This window comes from Pelodiscus sinensis, chromosome 4 (genome assembly GCF_052426305.1).
Source record: "Pelodiscus sinensis isolate ZL-2025 chromosome 4, ASM5242630v1, whole genome shotgun sequence".
Taxonomy (NCBI): domain Eukaryota; kingdom Metazoa; phylum Chordata; order Testudines; family Trionychidae; genus Pelodiscus; species Pelodiscus sinensis.
In genome coordinates this window covers 131,998,724-132,019,115 of record NC_143055.1, presented here as the reverse complement: position 1 = coordinate 132,019,115, position 20,392 = coordinate 131,998,724, and the positions used below count along the sequence as shown (strand labels likewise).

Genomic DNA, 20,392 nt, shown 5'->3' with positions numbered 1-20,392 from the left:
GGGTGGGAGGCAGCCTAGTAGACTGTGTGTGCTCCAGCCCTGCGATGGGGCAGTGGCGTTGTGGGAGCCCCAATGCAGGCTCCCTAATGCTGGGAGCCTCAGGGGCCGGATCCAGGCAAGTCGGGGGCCACATCTGGCCCCTGGGCCTCATGTTTCCCCCTCCCACTCCTCCCCCGTCAAACCAGACAAGAGCTGGAGAATGGAGGAGGAACTGAGACACCGAGTGATGGGCTGAGCTTGGGCACATCACGTCACTGCTCTGTGCCTCAGTTTCCCTTACCAGTCCAATAGGGATTAAAAATGCTGAGCTCCTTTGTCAAGTGCTTTGAAATCTGGTGCTAGGAAGCACTCAGTAAGAACTAGGTATTGTTGCTAGCACTCGCCATGGTCACAAGGCTGGCTGTGGCAGAGCTGGGACATGAAGCCAGATCTCCTGAGTTTCAGCCCACTGCCTTATCCACAAGAATGTCCTGCTTCTCAAAGGTGAGTGCTCCTGGAACACGCTGTGTGAGCGTTTCTTGGGCAAGAGGCCCTTTGCACACGTGGGCACGTACGTTTGCTATTCTCAGCCGTCCCCGTGTGACTGGGCCTATGCCGAAAACAGGGAGCAGCCCTAACAGCAGCCTCTGCCAGCAAAGTTTTGCCCTTTCCCCTGAATTCTTTGGCTAGTGGCCCCTGCTTATCAGTTTCGTCTCAGCTCCCCACCCAGCACTGACACATGGTTATAGTCAAATAAAGTAAAAGTTTATTTAACACAGCTCAGAGATGCAAGTGAGAGCAGGTAGAAATATTGGAAACCAAAAGTTATGAATAAAACACAATCATAACGCACATTCTAAACTTAATTGCTTCACAGCATTTCACAGCCAGGCTGGCTGTGACCCTCCTTCCATAAGACAAAGGCATTGTTATCTTGCTTCCTTGACCAGGAGTTCTCTGCATGTCCTTTGGTTCCCCAGTAATGCCCTAAACATCCTTTGTCTTTAGGCACAAACCAGACACCCCCTACTGTTCCTCGCAGCCTGTGAAATTCCTCTTTGGTGGTTTTCATGATCGTTTCTTCTGCCCGAGGTTCAGTATGAAAATAGATCCAACATTGTCAGGTGTACAAATCATAGCACGCATATGACCATGCAGGGAAATAGACATCTATCATCTCCTGCCTAAAAGGAACATGTCTGAGTTGAGTTACCTCCCTGTGAACTGCCTTCATTTTAAGACCTTACTAACATATTTTCTGTATAGATACCTGACCCCGTAAGTGAGAGCTGTACACACATTTTGCTGTGATTTTCCTAGTCCATTGGTTAAGAGCCCACATGCCCGCTTTGGTGAACTATTCCACACACCCGACTCAGGAATCCCTGTAAAAAAAAAATCCCCATGCATTTCTCTGTCCTCCCTGCCAGCTGACATGCAGAGATCTCTGGGTCACAAGTTTCTTAATTCAAAATACTCATTTCTGCCTCCCTGACTGCATCATAAAACTCACCACAGAGTCCTTCTTCCAAAGGCTGCTATTGACTGGCTTTCATTCCAATTTCTCAGCTCATCGGAACTTCCCATTTCACTGATAAGAAACCCATGTTGCTATAAACACTATGCTCTGATCCAAAGTTAAAAACCCCTTTGTGCTGCAAAGCTGGGGAACTTACAGTGTATTCAGTTGGCTTTGCCATAGGCTTTTTCCTTGCTCGGAGACTAGGATCCCAATCCTACTTGTGGGCTTCCAGCAGCTTTTCTACTTCACTAGCTGTTTTCTAGGATCATCTGTGCTCTTTTCTCTTCCCCGGCACTAGGTTGCAGCATTTGCCTTCCAAGAACGAGAGGCTGGCTCGCCTGGATTTCCAAGAAGTGGATTTTTGACTGGAGATCAAAGATTTTTTTCATAGACGGGAGTTCTCAGCACTAAACAGGATGTGAGATCAGCTTGGAAGCAGAAGGCTAAAGCCTGCCTGGGTATAAGAGCTACTGCTCAGAAAGGGATCGCTGCCTCCCATCAACTGATTAAAAGCCCCCAACTAAACTGTCCTCAGTTCTTCAGCTTTCCAGTGCAGTGGAGATTCTGAATATTAAATCAGTGACTGGCAATTAAAGACAGAGCTTTGTTCTCTATGAAAGGGGCAGTTTTTCAGCTGATCGTTGTACCACAGAATAAGAAGGGAAGTCTCGAGAATGGGGGTGCAATGCACAATAGTTCACAAAGAGAGACAAGGTGGGGAAGGTGATATCTCTCATTGGGCTAACTTCTGTGTCCGCTCAAAAGTTCGTGTCTCCCACCAGTACAACAATCAGCTTACAAACTGGTGTCTTACTCCTGTTTAATTTACTAGTTGGTTTCAAAACCTCCTCTACTGACAACTCAATCAACAGCTCCTCTGATTTGTCACCTAAGAAGAATGGCACAGGGAATCTCCCCCACATCCTCTGTGGTGTGGAGCAATTCAAACATTAATTTAGCTTCTCTGAGACAGCTTTGTCATCTCGGATTACTTCTCTGGAAACACAATTATCCAGTAGTTCCACTGACCGTTTGGCAGGCTTTCGGCTCCTGATGTATTTAAATAAAAATTCCTGTTAATTTTTGTTTCCTTAGCTAGTTGCTCTTCAAATTCTTTCTTGGTCTGTCATATTATTCTTTGATACTTGTCTCGGTTGAGTTTATGCTCCTTTCCATTTTCCTCACTAGGACTTCACTTCCAATTTTTAGAGGCTGACCTTTAGCTTCTAACCATCTCTTTTATTCTGATGTTTAACCATGGTAGATTTTTTTTTTGGTCCTTTCACTGTTTGTTTGTTTTTTTAATTTGGGAGTACATTTAGTTTGAACCTCAGTTATGGCACATGTAAAAAGTCTTCATGCAGTTTGCAGGCATTTCACTCTTGTCACTGTTGCTAAGTTTTGTGTCGTTTCCTCTTTTGAACTTAAATGCAATTGTGATTGGTTTCTTTGGCATTTTCTGCCCTCCAAGAATGTTAAATTTAATTACATTATGATTGCTATTACTTCATAGTTCTGCTGTAGTCACCTTTTGACCATATCCTGCGCTCCACTTAGGATTAAAATCAAGAATTGCCTTTCTCCTTGAGGTTCCAGGACAAGCTGCACCAAGAAGTAGTCATTTAACGTGTCGAGAAATTTTACCTCTGCATCCTCCTCTTCTCAGGTGACGTGTACCCAGTCAGTATGAGGACAGTTGAAACCCCCTACAATTATTGCGTGTTCTGTCTTCATAGCCTCTCTAATCTCCTTGAGCATTTCAGAGTCACCATCACCTTCCTGGTCAGGTGGTCGGTAGCATATTCCTACTGCTCGGCTCATTTTTTGAGCATGGAATGTCTATCCATAGAGATTCCGTGGGGATTTGATTCGTTATAGATTTTTACTTTACTTGACTGTGCTTTCTTTCACATAAAGTGCCACTCTCCCACCATTCCTACATGTTTTGTACCCTGCTATTACCACAGCCCCTTGATTATCCTGAGTCCACCAAGTGTCCATGATGCCTGTTATATGAATAGCCTCATTTAAGGCCAGGCACTCTAGATCACTTAGTATGTAGACAGCTGGCATGTCTCTGATGAAACATAGGGAAGCCCTTTCTTCTTGTCTACATTTGGCATCTGAACGTTGAGCCTTTCATCTGCTCTTCATAATGCGCATCAAATATCTCATTCTGAGCCACGGTGAAGAAATTCTTCCAGTCTCCCGACATCCCTAGTGGGAAGAAAAAAAAATGAAACAGCTAGCATATGCTCCCCTGCTGGGCTTCTGCTCCACTTCTGAGGTTCTGTTTCTGGTGTCGTCTTTCCCAAGGATAGTCCCAAAGGCCCTAGCATAGCACTGTGCTGTTCAGACAGAATCCTAAGTCAGCTTTCTGGTGTCCTCAGTGCCTAGATGAGGGGTGGGCAGTAAGGAGCCCACAGGCCAGATGCAGTTCACTAGAATTAGCCGCCGATGGGTTGCCACCACTTTATTTACCTCCGCATCTACAGGCATGGCCACCTGCAGTTTCCACCGGCCATGGATCACCACCTCCCACCAGGGCCAATTTATCCATTAGACACAGTGCCTAGGGCCCAAGATACTTTTAGGGGCCCATGAAAATGTTTTAATTTCTTTTAAAATCAGAAGATAAAAAATGAACCTTTTAGGGCCCACGAAAATCTATTAAATTTTGCCTAAAACAGAAAAAAAATAAAATGTTGAAGTATTTAAAGTTGTATCAAAAATAATTTTTAATATTGATATTATGGTGGGAGGGGCCCATGAAGGTAAAAGTGCCTACGGCCCACGAAAGTCATAATGTGGCCCTGCTTGCCACGGATCCCATTAGCTGGGGATGGCAAGTGGCCGGATCTCCATATGCACAATGGGAGATGCAAGTGGCCGGATCTCCATATGCACATGGGCCTTCCATAGGCAGCGTGACAATTAGATGGATTTGTCTCACAGGGTAAAACACTGGCCCCAGGAATTTCTCTTCCTGTAAAAGTGGAATCAGGAGCTAGTAAAAGATGTAGAAAGCTGCTCCCGCTGTTATCGTAGAATGATAGAATTCCAGGGCTGGAAGAGATATCAGGAGTCATCGAGTCCAACCCCCTGCCCAAAGCAGGACCAACCCCAACTCAATCATCCCAGCCCGGGCTTTGTCAAACAGGGACTTACAAACCTCTAGGGATGGAGATTCCACCTAAGGGTGTTAAAGTGATTAATTTACTAGTAGTGTAGTCGATAGGCACTTCCGTGTTCCGCCTTTGAAATGTACAAGAGCCCTAGCGGGGGCTCTTGTACATTTCAAAGTTGGAACACCACATGGAGCCCAGGGCCGCCGGGAAGTCCCACTGACTCCTGACTCCATGCTGCACTTCCACTTTGAAATGCACAAAAGCCCCCACTGGGGACTCTTGTACATTTCAAAGCTGGCATGCCATGTGGAGCCCAGAATCAGCTAGGATTCCCCAGCTAACCCTGGGCTCCGCATAGCATTTCAAAGTGGCTTGGAGCCCCGGATCAGCTGGGTACTCCCCAGCTGACCCCAGGCTCCACATGGCGCTGCCGCTTTGAAGTACCCCTTTTTTCCCCTCCTCTTGCTGCCTCTATTTGCTTATCGGATAGTCAACTAGTCCTTAATTCCACCCCCTCCATAGGCAATACTTCCAATGCTTCACCACTGTATAGTGAAATAGCTTTTCCTAATATCCAGCCTAGACCTCCCCCACTGTAACTTGGGACCATTGCTCCTCGTTCTGCCATCTGTCACCCCTGAGAACAGCCTCTCTCCACCCCCTTTGGAACCCCCCTTTCTGGGAATTGAAGGCTGTTCTCAAATCCCCCCTCGCTCTTATCTTCTGCAGACTAAATATGCCCATTCCCTCCACTTCTCCTCATCTTACTTACTAGTCTTTCCTGTATACCACTTATGACTGCAGTAAGGAACTCTTACCTTTTCTCATGAATGGAGACACACTGTGGTCCATAGCCCAGGTTGGCATCATTTCATAGTTGGTAGTAGGATTCTTCTTCATCTCCTGGAAGGATGTGTGGTGGAGGATTTTATCCACCACTTCCTTCTTCAGCTCCTTTCCCAGAAACTTGATCACCTTCTCTGTTTCACGCTTTGGATCCTGCCAAGAGAAAGACCCTCAGGTGGTGAGGCATGATGAGGGGTAACATATCACTGAGTACAAGTTTTCCTAGCCACTCTCGGATGTGTTGGTAGAACATGACCGCTCTCTTTTGTATTCACTTGGGACCTGATCCAGAGACCAAAGTAGTTTGTGGAGGAGGCCTCTGATGAGCAAAGACCAGTTCTTTTAATGGGCGACACCTCACAATAACCAGTGATTTCAAGAGCCCAGAAAAAAAGCAAAGATCCCCAAAGGCTTGCTATCCCTTATAACTATCTTCCGGCAGAACACTCCATTTATCACGTGGGCTGCTACATAGTTCTGAAAGCAGAGGGTACAAACTCACAGCAGCAGGTGAGAGAGGAGGGGGAAAAAATGTCAAACCTCATTGTAAATATGAAAAGTAAGTTGCTTTCATTTGAAATCTCACTAGAAGAGCACTAAGTAAGCTTCTCATGTTTTAGCACAGGCAGCCCTATGAAACAGCCACCCCTTTAAAGGAGGAGACAGCAGCTAGCTGAAACCTTTAAACCAAAGTCTCACCAGCCCTAAACTCTCACCTCAGCTAAGCTGTAGCCCTGCTATATAATCCCATGGATCCATCCCTTACTGCTTTTAGACAGACAGCTTCCTCTATGTACTTTTTCACTCTTTTGGGTGTATTTTTACTCCTCTTAAAACACCCGCCCATCTTGCTTCCTCCAGCCACAAGGAAATAAGGGTCCCTTGCCCAGTGCTTTTTTTTGTGACATTACACACTGGGACGGTGTACCGGCACCTAGTTTCCCATCTTCCCTTGAATGGGATTCCCCTCTGGTGTACTGGCACCTATTTCCTGGGGTGGTGTGGCTCGGGACATGTGGCACGGCTTTCTTTCTTTCTTTCTTTCTTTCTTTTCCCAACAACTTTGACACTGGAGTACTGGCCCCTTTCCCCTTACAAAAAAAGCACTGCCCTTACCAACACACCACCCCAAATCCAAAGCAAGCAAAGACAGAACAAACCTACCAAGTAATATTAATCAGTTTCTTGCTCTTCAATTAGAAGCCACAGCTGTGGCTTTCTCTGAGCACCAGGTGGTGCTGTGGAAAGGTATAAATAACAGTCCTTAGACACACACACACACACCCCTTCTCTTTCATGTGGAGTCTGGGTGGGTAGCCATATGGCTACTGTAGCTGCTTCTAGTTCCAGTGAGAGCTCAATCAAAATGCCTTGCCTTAAGGGAAGAATAGCCAAAGAATTCTCTACACAAAGAAAATAACCAGCCAAGCTATGCAGGTAAAACTCTGTATACACACTCCACTCCCAGACTTGCCCCACGTGGCTTCTTCTGCGAGATTATGAAGCCAGCTCTGCAGTTTGCAGCTGAATGGTTTGACTTCTTCCTGCCTTTGAATGTTATCGCTCCCTCAAGGCCTTTAACACCCCTTAGCAGATCTACCCCCTAGATTTCTCAGCTCTCTGTGGAGGTTTACTGTGTCCACAGCAGCTTTAGCTCCCATATAGATTTCAGCTGCACCCCTCCCCCACATTATGGGTGTGGTTCTACAACTGCCAGCCATCTATCTCTGGTTCCCAAACGGGGTTCTGCATGGGGGTACACAGAGCTCTTCTGGGGGTATCTCAACTCATCTCAATATTCAGGCTACATAAAAGGCACCAGGGAAGTCAATACGAAGTAAAGGTTCATACTGACAAACTGGGAAAGTTTGCTGATTCTTGGTAATGGCGTGTGATGACACGTCTGTGGTTTGATGACAGGCTTTTGTAAGCACTTAGTTCCCAAGGGAGGTGAAACTTGGGGTAGGCAAGACAAATCCTGAAAGGGGGACAGGAGTCTGGAAAGGTTGAGAACCAGGGATCTAGCACCTTATGTCGGTGTCTGAATAGGAGGGGGGTTTCTGGAGAGCCTGCTCTCTGAATTGAGTGTGTCTGAAACTCTTGCCTTACGCGACCGATGCAGAGCGGGACAGACGTAAGCTCCCCTGACGCCCTTCTTGTGCTTAGTCACAAAACTTCCCTCTGTTCACCCTAGGAGCTTCAGAGAGTGTAATCTGCGGTTGCTGTGCGGCCGAGTGCAAAGATGTGAGACAGGGCAATGCCTAAGGATGGCTCTGCCATGCATTAAAGGTCCATTAGGCCCCCCCAATATCGCACTGGCTCTGGTGAAGCCTGATGCCCCTTTGCTCTTTGTTTGTACTTTGGGTGTGAAAAAGAAAGGGCAGGGGAAGAAAAGCCCCTGTTAATTGATTGCCATCAGGGCCAGGACGTGTGCATGTGGCGGGGGGACTTGTGTTACCGAGAGGAGAGAGATGGAGACTCCATCGCCTCCTAGTTCCACCTCCGCTTGGTGTTGGTGGGGGCACAAAAGGGAGTGTGAACAGACACGGGCAACTGATCAGGAGGGGCACCGGCCACATGACTGGTTCCCACCGCCGCCCCTGGGCCAGGGAAGAGCTGAGACAACCCCCACTCTGCCCCAGGCCCAGTCTGTCCTCTCCTCGGCTCCACCCCCGCCTCTCCTCTTCCTCCAAGCTCCCCACCCACAGCGACGTGGCCCAGGAGGGGCGGGTCAGGTGCCAGCAGCAGGGCGACCCTCCTTCCCGCCCTCACCAGCAGCGACGGGGGCGGGGAAAGGAGCAACGCAGCCCTCGCTCGCTCTGCTCCCCCCAGCCGTGGGGCTCCGCTTCCTGCCAATGAATTGTGGGGAGCCGTCCCACCCCCTTCCCTGAGCAACGCACCCGGGATGCAGTGATTTGGGAGGTGTTGCTCCTCTTCTACTGCTGCTAGGGAGTGCGGAGGAGGGGACAACCCCTGCTGCGGGCACCAGGCCCCTGCCCGGCCCCTGAGTCGCTGCTGGCCCCTTGCCTCTCCTGCCCATGGCATTTGTGCCTCTCCACAGCACCCCGTGTACAGACCAGACTAAAATCAGGTCTGGGGAAAGGCCTCCCTGGCATCCCTGCTTTCTAAACCACCGGGACTAGAACCGCCAAGCCGTTTAGGGATCGTTTACTCCGTTATCATAAAACACCAAGGTTCAAATGAACCCTTGCTGGAGTCCGCCGATTCCACTGGCATTTCGGTGGGTGGCAGCTGCAGGAGGGAAGCGTGAGGCTGAACTAGCTGCCTGAGGTCTGCCCTGAACGTGCTGCTTACCGGACTGCTGGGTTACTAGTCCCGCTGCATGTCAGTGTGCCTCAAAGCCAAATGCAAAGTGTGTTCCCCTAATACAGGCAACTGCAGAGCCACCCCTCCACGCCTAGCGAAGCCAGCGCTGCAAACGGCCACGCAGGAGAAGAAGGCTGGCTGGGTTTCTGGACTGGGACAGAGGAGATGTTCAACTCCTAGGTCTGGCACAGATTCCCTCTAGGCAGATCCATCTGCCAGTTGCTGAGTTTAATAGGTGTACGGGGCGTTGTGAGTTCACACCTGTTGCTGAGTGGGATGGGTTCAGATAGGACAGTGAGTGGAGCCCTACACACACCTAGATAGAGAAAGGAGGCATTTGGAGCGGGGTCCCCTGACAATCTGCTCATCCCTTCCCCTCCTCACCTCTTTCATGTCCTCGTAGAACAGGAACAGAATTCGATAGTCTTTCTTCTTCTCCCACCAGCCTTTGACGTGATCGTACCAGGATCCGTAAGCCACTGCAGCCAGATTGAACCACGCAAGCAAGAAGGGGAGAGAGACAGTCATAGCAGGTACTGGTTCTAAGAGCCTCCCAGTTCTGCACCCAATGGCTGAACCAGGCTGGATGGAACTGAGGGCCATGTGGTTTGTGGATTCATTATGCACTCTTTCTTCAACATCCAGCTGGGATTTTTACAGGCATCTAAGGGTAGGTCTGCGCTGTGATTTAAAAACCTGGGGCACTGAGTCTCAGAGCCTGGATCAGCTGCCTCAGGTGCCTGGGGCTGACCACGCAGGGCTAAAAATAGCGGTGTAGACATTCAGACTGTTTGGAGCCCAGACTCCAAGACCTGCTTGGGTTGCCTAGGGCTCCTGCTTGGGTTGCCAGTTTTGTCTGGCCAGATTTCTGGAAATTTCATCACATGACGTCCTCTTTCCTTCCAGATTAACCTCCCATCCGTGGAGACTCCAGAACAAAAAAGCTAAAGTGGCAGAGAAGGGTTTTGGGGGGGAGGATTAATACAAAGTTCGCTCACAAGTTAGGTAACATGCTTGCTCTGCATTGTCCGGCTGGGTGTTCTGTCCAGTTAGATTGTGTAGTCTGGGGAGGAGCCGCGTGATTGTGTGAGAGCCGCGCGGCTGTGTGTGCGCGCACGGTGTCTGCGCGGCGCCGTCGGGCCCCGTGGCAATGCCAGCGTGAAAGAACCCTTACTATTTTGGCCTTAACCGTGCTTTGCAAACTCCTCTGAGTAACATGTCAATGTTCTGGTGGGTTTGGATTCCTGGGTCCAGACCTGAAACTGAAACGTTTGGGCTCTGTTCCTGATGGGAAGGCTTGTGAGGACATAGTCTGATAAGACTGATTTCTATAACAGTGGCCTCGTGGGATCCTCTCGTGCTACACACATTGAGACAGAGCCTCAGCCCCCAGGGATAAGAGGGGAATGAAGTCACTGAGTGGTGATTAAACCAAGGTCACCCAGGGAGGTGAAGTGTCTTGCCTAAGGTCACTCAGCAGCTCAGTGGCAGAGCTGGGACTAGAACTTGCCTTAGTCCTATGCCAGTGCCCTCACCACTGCACCACATTGCTGTGGCTTAATGTGGCCTCCCTGCCCATAGGAACTTGCTGTTCTTTCAGGCTCGTGCCAGGGGATATCCTTGACATGGGACCCTTTACAGCCCAACGGAATAACGTCCCTGGATTCGTGCCCAGGATGTGATAAGTGAATCTCTTTTCTGTTGTTTACGTTCCTCTGCCGCACCTGTTGCTGTGGTTTCTCAGTGGCTGCGCCTACCTTTCCCAGCCATGAACGTCTGCAGGAACTCGTTCCAGGTGCCAGGGTCTGGATGCATCTTTGCCATCAGGTAGAAATGATAATAAGAGACAGCCACATCCTTGGCGTTTCGGGCCACGTAGATCATCTGCAGGACAGAGAAGGGACCGCAGGGCAGTCTGAATTAGCAGGGGCTGAAGGGACAGAAACCTGCCTAGATCTAGAAGGGAGTCTCTCTGCCCCAGCACAAACACCATCCCTGCGCACACGGCAGATGAATTTTGGGGAGGCTGCCTTTCTGACGTGTCAGGTGCTGGATGCTGCTGGAAGGCAGCTGCAGGAGTAGGTGGGTTGCCCCAGTGCTTCCTTGCCAAGTCTCTCTTGGGAGGTTGGAACTGGTTACCTTGCAGTCCTGCTCCCAGAAGGAGACGGGGAGGAGCTGAACTGGGAGGTGGGTCTTCACTATTCGAGCCGATGGCAGCGTGGCCAGCTGCTCCGTGCCTGGAAAATACACCAGGGGTTAAAGGAATCATCTGGAACACCTTAAATCGACAGCCTGTGCTCACCGGGGAATGAGTCAGCACCCCCTGCCGCTTCCTTCCATGGTGTTCAGAGGGAGGGAAGGGCAGGTACCTGCGCTCCCCAGCCTAGCTCTCACGTTGTGGGCCGCTTTCCAGTGCACTGGAGTCTTAGATCAACTCCACTGATTTGCAAAAGCGGCGAGGAGTCCTGTGGCACCTTACTGATTGGGTCCTTGCAGGCGCCAGTCTAAATGTATCTTCTCTTTAACTCCCATCCCGGGGCCCACAGCAGCACTTGCTTCTCGGACCTTGCCCGCCCCCTCTGCTCAGAGGTGAAAGGAAGCGGGGACACACCAGGGCGCAGCTACAGCAGGAGCAGGCTGAGCTGTGGCAAAAGCCAGAAGGAAGCTCTGGAAAGAGCTGGCAGGGACCGGGCTGCGATAGGACCGTCCCTGTAAGAAATTGGTTACTTCCCCCCCTGCCTCTGCTCATGTAGCTCTGGTTTCCACCAAACAGTCCTGCAACCGTGGTGGTGCAGCTTGCGCTCTCGGCAACTGCTGCTGTCTGGGATGGCTTTCCTGCCTCTTTCCACTTCCTTCGAGAGGCCTCTGTCCTAGCCGATCTTGGCCTTGCTGATGACTCTTTAGTTAAGCACTAGCAGGGAGGCCGTGGATTCCCCACCTTTTTGAGAACCGAGGCCTACCACGGATAATTTGGGCACGCTTGGTCTTGCTTCCACAGAGAGAGATGGACTAGATGGCCTCTCAAAGTGCCTTCCAGCCCAACATTTCTATGATTAGTGGTAGTAAAAGGAAAGAGAGACCCTGGTCTCCTATTTACTTGAGAGCGTCTGTCTGTCTGTCTGTCTCTGCTTTTGTCTCTTTAGTCAAGATCTCCTCCTAAATGGTAAGAGCTAGAACCACCAAATTTGGTATGCGGCCCTAACTTAACGCAAGGTCAGGGTTTGGTTGTGCCAGGACAATGGGATATGCCCAGAAAACCGTACTGAAAAGAGACAAAATCATGAGGCAGATGAAAGGGGCTCACTGGGAGCCATCCCCTGTCTGCGACTGCCCCAGCCCTAAGCCTTCCACCCCCTCAGACATCCTTTACGGAAGTTGGGAGGGCTGCATTGCTTCCCTCCCCCCTTCCGCCCCCGATTTCCAAGGGGCCATTGTTGGCTGTTCCCCTTTGTCAGTGAGCAAGGGGAAAGTGCCCTGTTTGCTGCATTCCTCACACGGGTTGGGGCAGATGAACTATGTACTTTGTTCTTGCTCCCTGGTTTTGAAATATACAATCATTTAAATAAAGTGCGTACATTTTCCTTTGATTTAACAAAATGTAAATGAGTCAAGGACCCGAGCAATGCTGGGTAAATGTGCTACTTTTATATAGCACTGCCGGTGAGGGACAGTGTTTCCCAGATATCACAGAGTCTCTGAGCTTAAGACGGGCAGGGACTTGGGCTAGGGTAAAGAACAAAAGTAGCATGACTGTCCTTTACTCCATGTCATGAGACTCCCAGAGCGTTGCGTTCTTTAAGATCTGCCCCTAATGCTGCCCCGTTTCACTGAGTTTCTGGCTTCCAGAAGCAGGACACAGTGCACACGAGGATCACAACTTTTTTTGACGGCGTTTGTGCTTTGGTATGATGACTAAGCAGGAAATAAATGAGTTTTTAAGACAGGTTTCGGAGGAGAGCTGGGACAATGTCATGCTGACTGGGTCAGGGCAGTCAACGTTTAATCCTGTAGAGCCGGTAGGTGTCTGGGTTGGGTATAAGATTGCCAACCTGGAAATATTTAAAAACCAGACACGCTAGCAGGAATGCTGGAATCTTGCCTGCCTGCCACCTCCTCCTGAGGCTCCACCCCCATCCACTCCGCTCCTTTTCCCCCCACCTTCCTGCCACTCACTACTTTCCCCCTCCCACCTCCCTGCCTAGGTCAGGAGGAACTCACCCGCAAAGCCGTGGCTGAGAGCTGCAGCTGCTTGATACTGGTAGGAGGCAGCCCCTGCTGAGTAGGGGCTAGTGTTGGTAATGACCTGGCACTCCTTGCATTTCTCACCTGCAGTAACTAGACATTGGGTGTCCAGTCTATAGATACACTTTTCGACTGGACTTTCTGGTCAAAAATTGGGCACCTGGCCACCCGATTTGGTCAAAGACACGCTAAAACCAGCTGCATTGTTCTTGAGTGCGAGTTCCACACGGTATTAGAATCAGCCCAGAGCCAGCATCCCTACTTCTCCTCCTACCATGGCTCCTATGGGAGGAGACTTTTGCATTTGTCTGATCTTGCGTATTACTCTTACCACTTATTAATCCAGGGCAGCTCATTTCCATGAAAGGGACTCGATTGAAAATTGCATCCCGTTTGCATTTCTCCTCGTCCCCGTCATTGTAGATCATGTCCACAATTTCACTGATCCAGGTGGTGCCTGGAAAGTAGATCGAAAGGCAACATTTCAAAAATAAGTGCATGCTGTCTTCTACTGTGGGGGAGGAGGGGTGTACAAAATTGGGGTCTTCCTCCCTCCCCACAATACTTATATACATGCTTATCGTGACTTGCCTGATTTGGGATAGGTGGAGATGAGAAGGTCGTCTGGCCTGGCCTGGAATGCGTCCACCTGGGCCCACTTCTCCACAAAATAGGAATAGAGAGGGATTCCATGGATACTCCCTAATTCCTGCCTTTGTGCATTTTCCATTATGGAAGGGCTGAGTTATGGTGAAGAAAAAACGGGTTAAATGGCTTTCATTATTTGCCTGATACCTATATGGAAGACATTCCTACCCTCAGGGAACTAACCCTGGTTTCCAAGCAGTGGGGCGGAGGAAGTCAAATCCTGTTGTCGTTAGGGATATAAAATCCCATTTAAAAAGTTAACCTGAAACATGCAATGCAGTGGGTCTGGCCAGGCTGGAGCAGCTCCCCACCTGCAGCGTGGCATGATGGGCCCAGCCAGGCCGAGTCTGCCACTGCATGGGCGGGGGCTTCTCAAGCCAGGGTGCCATGGGTGGGGAGCCACTCCAGCCTGCTGATTAACCACTTACCCAGTAAGGGTGAGGTTTTGCAGGTACTGGTTAACTGACCTGCGTTTTCATTAGTGTCTCTTACATAAATCAATGTACTTTGCCAAACCAAAAAACAAAACCAAACTCAACAGAATTTCATTAGAGAAGAGTTAAGATTGGAAATGTTCCACTAGAGCCCAGTGTAGCCTTTGCTTTTATTTCAAGTGAGTTTTGTAAGGGAGTATTATACCAGCATGGGTTTGGCTCTAACGGCTAAAGTTTCGAGCTTACCAGAGTAAAAGTGACCTCTCTTATGTGCTTTATGCTTACCTATGCGTAACGGCATTCTATACAGACCTATGCACACATCACAAATGTTAGGGTTGCCAGATGGTTTCAACAAAAATCCCAGACACACTTGACATTACATCACAATCGACATTCTATCGTATTTAGAAAATACCGGACACTTCTATTTTCTCAATTTGTTTCCCAAGCAGAAAGCTCAAATACTAGACTCTTCAGTTCAAAAACGGACACCTCGCAATCCTACAAATAGCTATACTCAGAACTACCACAGTGCTAGGGGCTCTCCTGGATCCATCATCAGTACAGGGATGGTACCTGTTGGAGTTTCCCAAAGGGAGCTCAGTTTTCCTCATCTAGGGATCCTCGTTTATAATGTGATTCTGACTGTTCTTCATTAGCATTTTTGAGAATATTGCACTTTGCTGTTAGGGCGTGTGTTAGGAAAAAGTGATTACCTGGTATCTTGTAAACAAAAAAGTACTTTTCCTGTTAATGTTTTACAAACTTATCCATTGGCACATCTTTCCCTGTAATCTTAGGCATTGGATTATTCTTTGGCCACTTACTTATGTCAGAATTCCTCAACACTCTGGCCTAGTATAGCAAAGCTAAAATCTTGCCAGTTTCCATCTACAGGCCTTGCATTTCAACCCAACTTACATGTGTGTCTAATACATGAATGTTCCCTCTACCTACAGCTCAGTCTTATGCTTCTATAATTCTACTGTTGAATTCTATTTAGCATACAATGGTCAGATGCAAGATTGCATGTTAGTTATAATACCACATAATAAAAGAATGATAAATTAAATCATTGGCTATGCCCAGACCAACATGACTTGTGCTTTGCAAAAACCCAGATGCTTTAAAACCATAGGCGTGTTCATGTTCTGGGAGAGGAACAGCCTGTTTTTTCAGTGCCCATTTAATCTTTCCTCATTCGTTATCATGCTACCCAATTTACAACACCCACACATTACTAACTGCCTTCTGGGTTGGTTCCAGAATGCACCTCTGCTCTTCCACAAACTCATGATTTTACATACTGTTTCTTAACAGGCAGGATGTTCCAGTGGTTAGGGTTCTGGCTGAGACTCGGGAGATCGGGTTTAATTCTCTGCCACACACCTCTTGTGTGATCTCAGGCAGCTCACTTAGCCTCTCTAGTGCCTGCCTTCTGTAAAAGGAGGATAATAGTGCTGATCTACCTCATGAGGTGTTAGATTGAGAAGTGCTCAGAACCCTATGGTAGTGAGATCCATAGAAGCACTTAGCTACGAAATGCATGTACGTTTTGTAAGGATTATGGTCTCAAGCTACATTCTATTATGAAAAAACGGATAGAATTCTGACCGCGTGGTGTGTGAGGGCATCAGAAGAATATTTATAATGCCTAGAATTTGAATGAGTGTTCTGGCTGTTATGAAACGTTAATTTAACAGTATTGGGGGTACATTTTTCTTGTGTTTTAAAAAGGATGCATTTTTAAGTGGTTAATGCAACGTGCTTGGGTTATAATATGTCGAATGAATCACTGAAATAGAAGAGAGGCTGTTAGAAACGGAGGATCCTCACAATGTCACCTTTGTGCCCTCAGTAAGACTTTCAGGAGTATCATGCAGCTAAAGCCCAGTTAAAAAATGTTACATTTGTGAAATGAATATTACCACTCGTTGTTCCCACCCAGTCTTCATTACTACAAAACCAAATAGTCACATCAGTCAGCTTTCAAAATCACACAAGGGAAAAGAGAGTGAATAGACTCAACCGAGCATATAAGCACTGGCTCGTTAGAAATAAGATAGAATTTAAAAACCAATGGATGCAAATTATCGGCAAATTACTTTAACTGGGCCACAACATTAGCAAGCAAAAAGCCATCTGGAATGGACTAAACACATCATCAAATTTATTTCCAGCCTGTCGGAGGTTTTAATTCCGGAAAGGCAAAATGATACCGTGGCTACATAAACTCTACTAAGATCCTCTTGAGCGTCCCTCTCGGTAGACTTGCTTGATTAAAAAATGAAATGTAAACTTTTAGACTCCCCAACAAAGTCTTTATTTAATTCTGGGTATCTTGGATGTTTTGAGATTCCAGATGAAGAAAGAGAGGCTGGAATGTTGCATTTTTCACACCATTCCTACAGGTATAATCAGAGCAGAGGACCTTCCTCTAAATCCCAAAGCTTTCACCAGAAAACAACAACAAATGCCTTCTGTCTGGATAATTCCCCATGCTCTCCTCTCTACACTGCTGCTGGAAAATTGTGTGAGAAGACCTGGGATCTTTCTCAGCATGATGTATTCTATGCTGTTTATGGTTCCATCTCTCTACCCCATTTAACATCTGAGATTGAATTTTAGACTGGCAGACTTTAAAGATCCACTCCAAAATCCACTAGTTTGATAAGATTCTTTCCATTGCAGGAGGAACCTGGACTAACAATACAACACTACAAACGAGCTGGCTTCTTTTTGTCTCTGTCCATCTTTTACTTCATTTTTAAGGGGATAATACGCACTTTAACAAAGTGTTGCAGACTCCAAAAAGAACAAGTTGCAGAGTTTAACTCTCTGAAAAGCAAGTGTCTACAATACATTAGAAATAGATCTTACCGTGTTCTTTTTGTAGAGGATCTCTCTCCCTTTCAGACCAGCTTCACCTCTCTCCTATAAAAGCCAGAGTCACTGGTTTTATTATTGCTAATTAGCAATCTAAGAAATGCTGAATTGTGCAATCTGGGTTAATAGAGAGAACCTTTTTGATGCTGAAGGAATTAACCCTTGCTGCTTGACTGGTTTCCTTGCATTGTCATTTTGGGCCTTTGTGCAATATCAACCCCAGGCATTCAAAAATCAGGTTATCAGACTGGTTTACAATCATGATGTAAGAAAATTGGAATCTTTCTATTTGCCTTCTGGAGTTTGTTTTTAGTATTTTGGGTCCACTCAGACCCAAGCTTTGCAGTCATGAAGGTTAGAAACTTTTTTTTAAATGAAAACTGAGCGACCATAATTCCTAGAAAGGTCAAATATGGCACGACTCAGGATAAAACTAAGCGCAATGCTATTATCCCCAACAGATTGCTTAGGGGGAAAACACCTATTCAATGAGATTTGCATGTGCAAAAAGCAAGGCCAAGCCACACACTGTGTTGTACTATCAAAACGAGTGTGGGATTCAGGAATGGCCAAGAGGGGGCTCTCGATTTCAGGAAAGCTAAGTGCATTTCCCAGTTGGAACACGCTGAGTGATTCTTGGACGGGAGCGCTGTTGCGCTTCGGGGAACTGCTCTGTTAATTAGTCTGTGTCAGAGCCGAGCCAGCGTGCAGTCAAGCAGATCACCATTTTAAGGGCTTGCACAGTGCGCACAGAATGGATCAGACACACACACTTTCTTCTGCCCAGGTCCTAAAGGGGATCGAGGACACCTCTCAGAGAAGCAAAAATCAGCCCTGGTGTGAATGAAAATGCAAACCTATCCCGCCCTCTCTCTGTCTGTGCAGTATAATACCTGGATTTCAGGGGCCTTCCACAGGTTTAATTTCAGGGAAACCCCTCTGCTGCTTATTTCCTAGGGTTGATCCTTCTCTTGCAGTAGCTCTGAGTTTCTTCAGATCCAAGTCTCCCTTTTTTACCCCCCTTTTAGGCCTCAACAAGGTTAACAAACTATTTATTGACTTTTCACTTCCTGGTTCCACCCTGGATTTTGTTTAAAGGGCCAAAGGCTAAATGAAACCAGCTGTAGCCGGATACTTTCCCTCTTGTCCTTGGGCGCCCATCTCCCATGGAGCACCTGTCGAGTGCCTCCATCTAGCTTGGCATTGTGCTGCATACGTATCGCTTTCAAGTCTTGGCCCGGCCGTTTCCTTGCAACCTTTGTCTTGCACGCAATTCTGGAACAGCAGGAAACGGGGAGGGATTGAATTGAAGATGGTGGCTTCTGGCTTTAAAAAAATCTATGGCCAGGTCTACACTAGGGGTTAAGTTCAAATCAAGATAGGCAATTCCAGCTACGTTAATTGCATAGGTGGAATCAATGCACCTCAATTTGAACTTTGGCACCGTCTCCGCAGTGGGAGGTTGCTGGGAGAAACGCTCCCATCATCTTCCCTTACTCCTTGTGAGGAGTAGAAGTACTAGTGCCAGCAAGGGTGCCCTCAGCATTTGATTTAGCAGGTCTTCACTAGACCCGCTAAATTGAATGCCAGAAGATTGATCCACACATAAATGTAGATGTGTCCTTAGACTCCATAGCTATGGGCTGAGGAAGATGACTATGCTGGAAAGAAAACTCCTCAACACCCATCAGTGACTAATGTACACTCCACACACACAGACAGCTGGGAAATGGCATAACTCTCTCTGGTGGTTAACCACAACCTTTGAAAGAATGAGTGTGTCCCTTGTGAGCCCCCATAGTCTCTGTCCCCTGCCATGGGCGGCGAGTTATATGGGCCCATGGTCTCCAGGAATATTTGGCCTAGGGCCTGGCTCTCTCACTGTTCGGGGCTGGGTCTTTCCTCCAGCCCTGCCCTGGCACCCCTGTGCACCTCCCCTGAGCATCCCCTGGCCCATCCTGCTGCCCCCAAGTGCCTCCCCAGAGCAGCCCTGCCCACCCTGGACAGCAAGCGGCTGCCTCCTGCAGCTCTGCACTGTGCTCCCTTGCTGGCCAGTGCCGGCTGGAAGGGTCTGGTGCTGGGGCAGGCTGAGGTGGCTGCTTTGGAGGGAGGAGGTGCATGGCAGCCCCCTGGCAGGCAACTCTGAGTGTGTGTGGGGCGGGGGGGGCTTACCCTGGCTGGACCTCCTGAGCAGAAGCTTGGATGAGTGTCATGCCAGGGGGAGGGGGAAGAAAGGGGACCCCTCCTCCAGAGCTCGCTGCTGTTGTCGGGGAGAGGGCTGGGGGGCGTCGTCTCTGCCCCAGAGAAGCCTGCCTGCTGCACCCCAAACTCCCATCCTCGCCCCAGCCCAGAGTCCATACCCCAACCCCCTTCCTGCACCCAAACTCCCTCCCAGAGGGGTGGGACATGCACCTGTTCTGGGCACTGCCAGAAATTATACAAACCTGCCGCCCCTGTTCCCAGCCGTACTCCGGGAGGGGTCTGGACCGCTCCTCCGGCAGGGCACCGCACGGTGAGGCAAGGGAACGGGTTGTCTGAGGCTGAAGCCTCGCTCCGCGGCTCTTGGCTCTGAGGCTTGTTTCCAATGGCTTGCAGTGAGTGCTGCCTGTAGCCCTTCCCTCCCCACTGCCCCATGTCCCTTGAACACAGCGAGCCTGCCCCCCGGAGCAGGGATCCCTGCTGCTGCCCAGCCTCCCTGTACGCCAGGCTGCTGCTGAGGCCCACACAGGACCCCCCGACGTGGATGGGGGCAGGCCCCCAGGAAAGCAAGAGCCAGGTTACGTGCAGTACATCAGGTAGCCACTAGGTGTCTCTGCCTGCTGCGTGGAGCTCCGGATGGGGCGACTGGTACCCAGCAGCAACGCTAGCCATGGGGTAGGGGTGCTCCGTGGCAGGCGCCCCCTGGCTGAGGCAGGCTGGGAAAGGGGGACAGGCTCCCAACAGGAGGGGGGTGTTGCCCAAATCACCACTTACCACAGGCAGCTCGCAGAGGTCGCGGCCCCGCCTCCCGCTCTCTGGGACCCTCCTTTGCACAGAGCAGCGCCTGACCTGGACAGACCCTGGGGGGCTGGGGAGCCCGCCCCCTCTGGGAACGTCTCCACACGCAGGCCCATCGCCGCGCCTGGCGAGAGAGGCCCTCGCCTGCTTCCCATTACCCTGTGAGCGGGATGTGACTGGCGGGCTTGGAACGTGTGTGTCTGCGGTTCTTCCTGCCAATGGCCGGCTTATCTCCGCCACTGGCCTCTGGAGGGCCTGTGGGCCTCACTGTTAGCTAGCCGTGAGAGAACAGCGCCTGGGAACATTCCCCTCCTGCCTAGACAAGTATGGCAAGTAGGGTTGCCAGGTGTCCGCTTTTGAACTGGACACTCTGGTATTTG

The 20,392-nt window shown here is 49.1% G+C and overlaps 2 protein-coding genes and 1 long non-coding RNA gene across 3 annotated transcripts in view; 1 reads left to right on the top strand and 2 right to left on the bottom strand.

Annotated features, from left to right (window-relative positions):
• The window catches only part of LOC102459338 (sulfotransferase 1 family member D1-like), a 37,666-nt gene extending 35,876 nt beyond the window's left edge, over window positions 1-1,790 (bottom strand). Inside the window, exon 1 of the mRNA XM_075929303.2 lies at window positions 1,656-1,790. Within this exon, the coding sequence (XP_075785418.2) occupies window positions 1,656-1,679 (24 nt within the window). The 5' untranslated portion in view covers window positions 1,680-1,790. The remainder of the gene's footprint in view (window positions 1-1,655) is intronic.
• Window positions 723-19,193, bottom strand: LOC102444463 (sulfotransferase 1 family member D1-like). The gene is made up of 9 exons (XM_014574735.4): window positions 17,909-19,193; window positions 17,010-17,063; window positions 13,636-13,784; window positions 13,376-13,501; window positions 10,942-11,039; window positions 10,560-10,686; window positions 9,187-9,281; window positions 5,448-5,628; window positions 723-3,718 (listed from the first exon to the last, which is right to left on the bottom strand). Exons 3-9 carry the CDS (start codon window positions 13,772-13,774, stop codon window positions 3,612-3,614), a joined length of 873 nt encoding a protein of 290 aa, XP_014430221.1. The 5' UTR covers window positions 13,775-13,784; window positions 17,010-17,063; window positions 17,909-19,193; the 3' UTR covers window positions 723-3,611.
• Window positions 9,239-20,392, top strand: part of LOC142829495 (uncharacterized) — a 45,311-nt gene continuing 34,157 nt past the window's right edge. The window contains exon 1 of the long non-coding RNA XR_016349526.1: window positions 9,239-9,335. This is a non-coding gene — a long non-coding RNA (uncharacterized LOC142829495). The remainder of the gene's footprint in view (window positions 9,336-20,392) is intronic.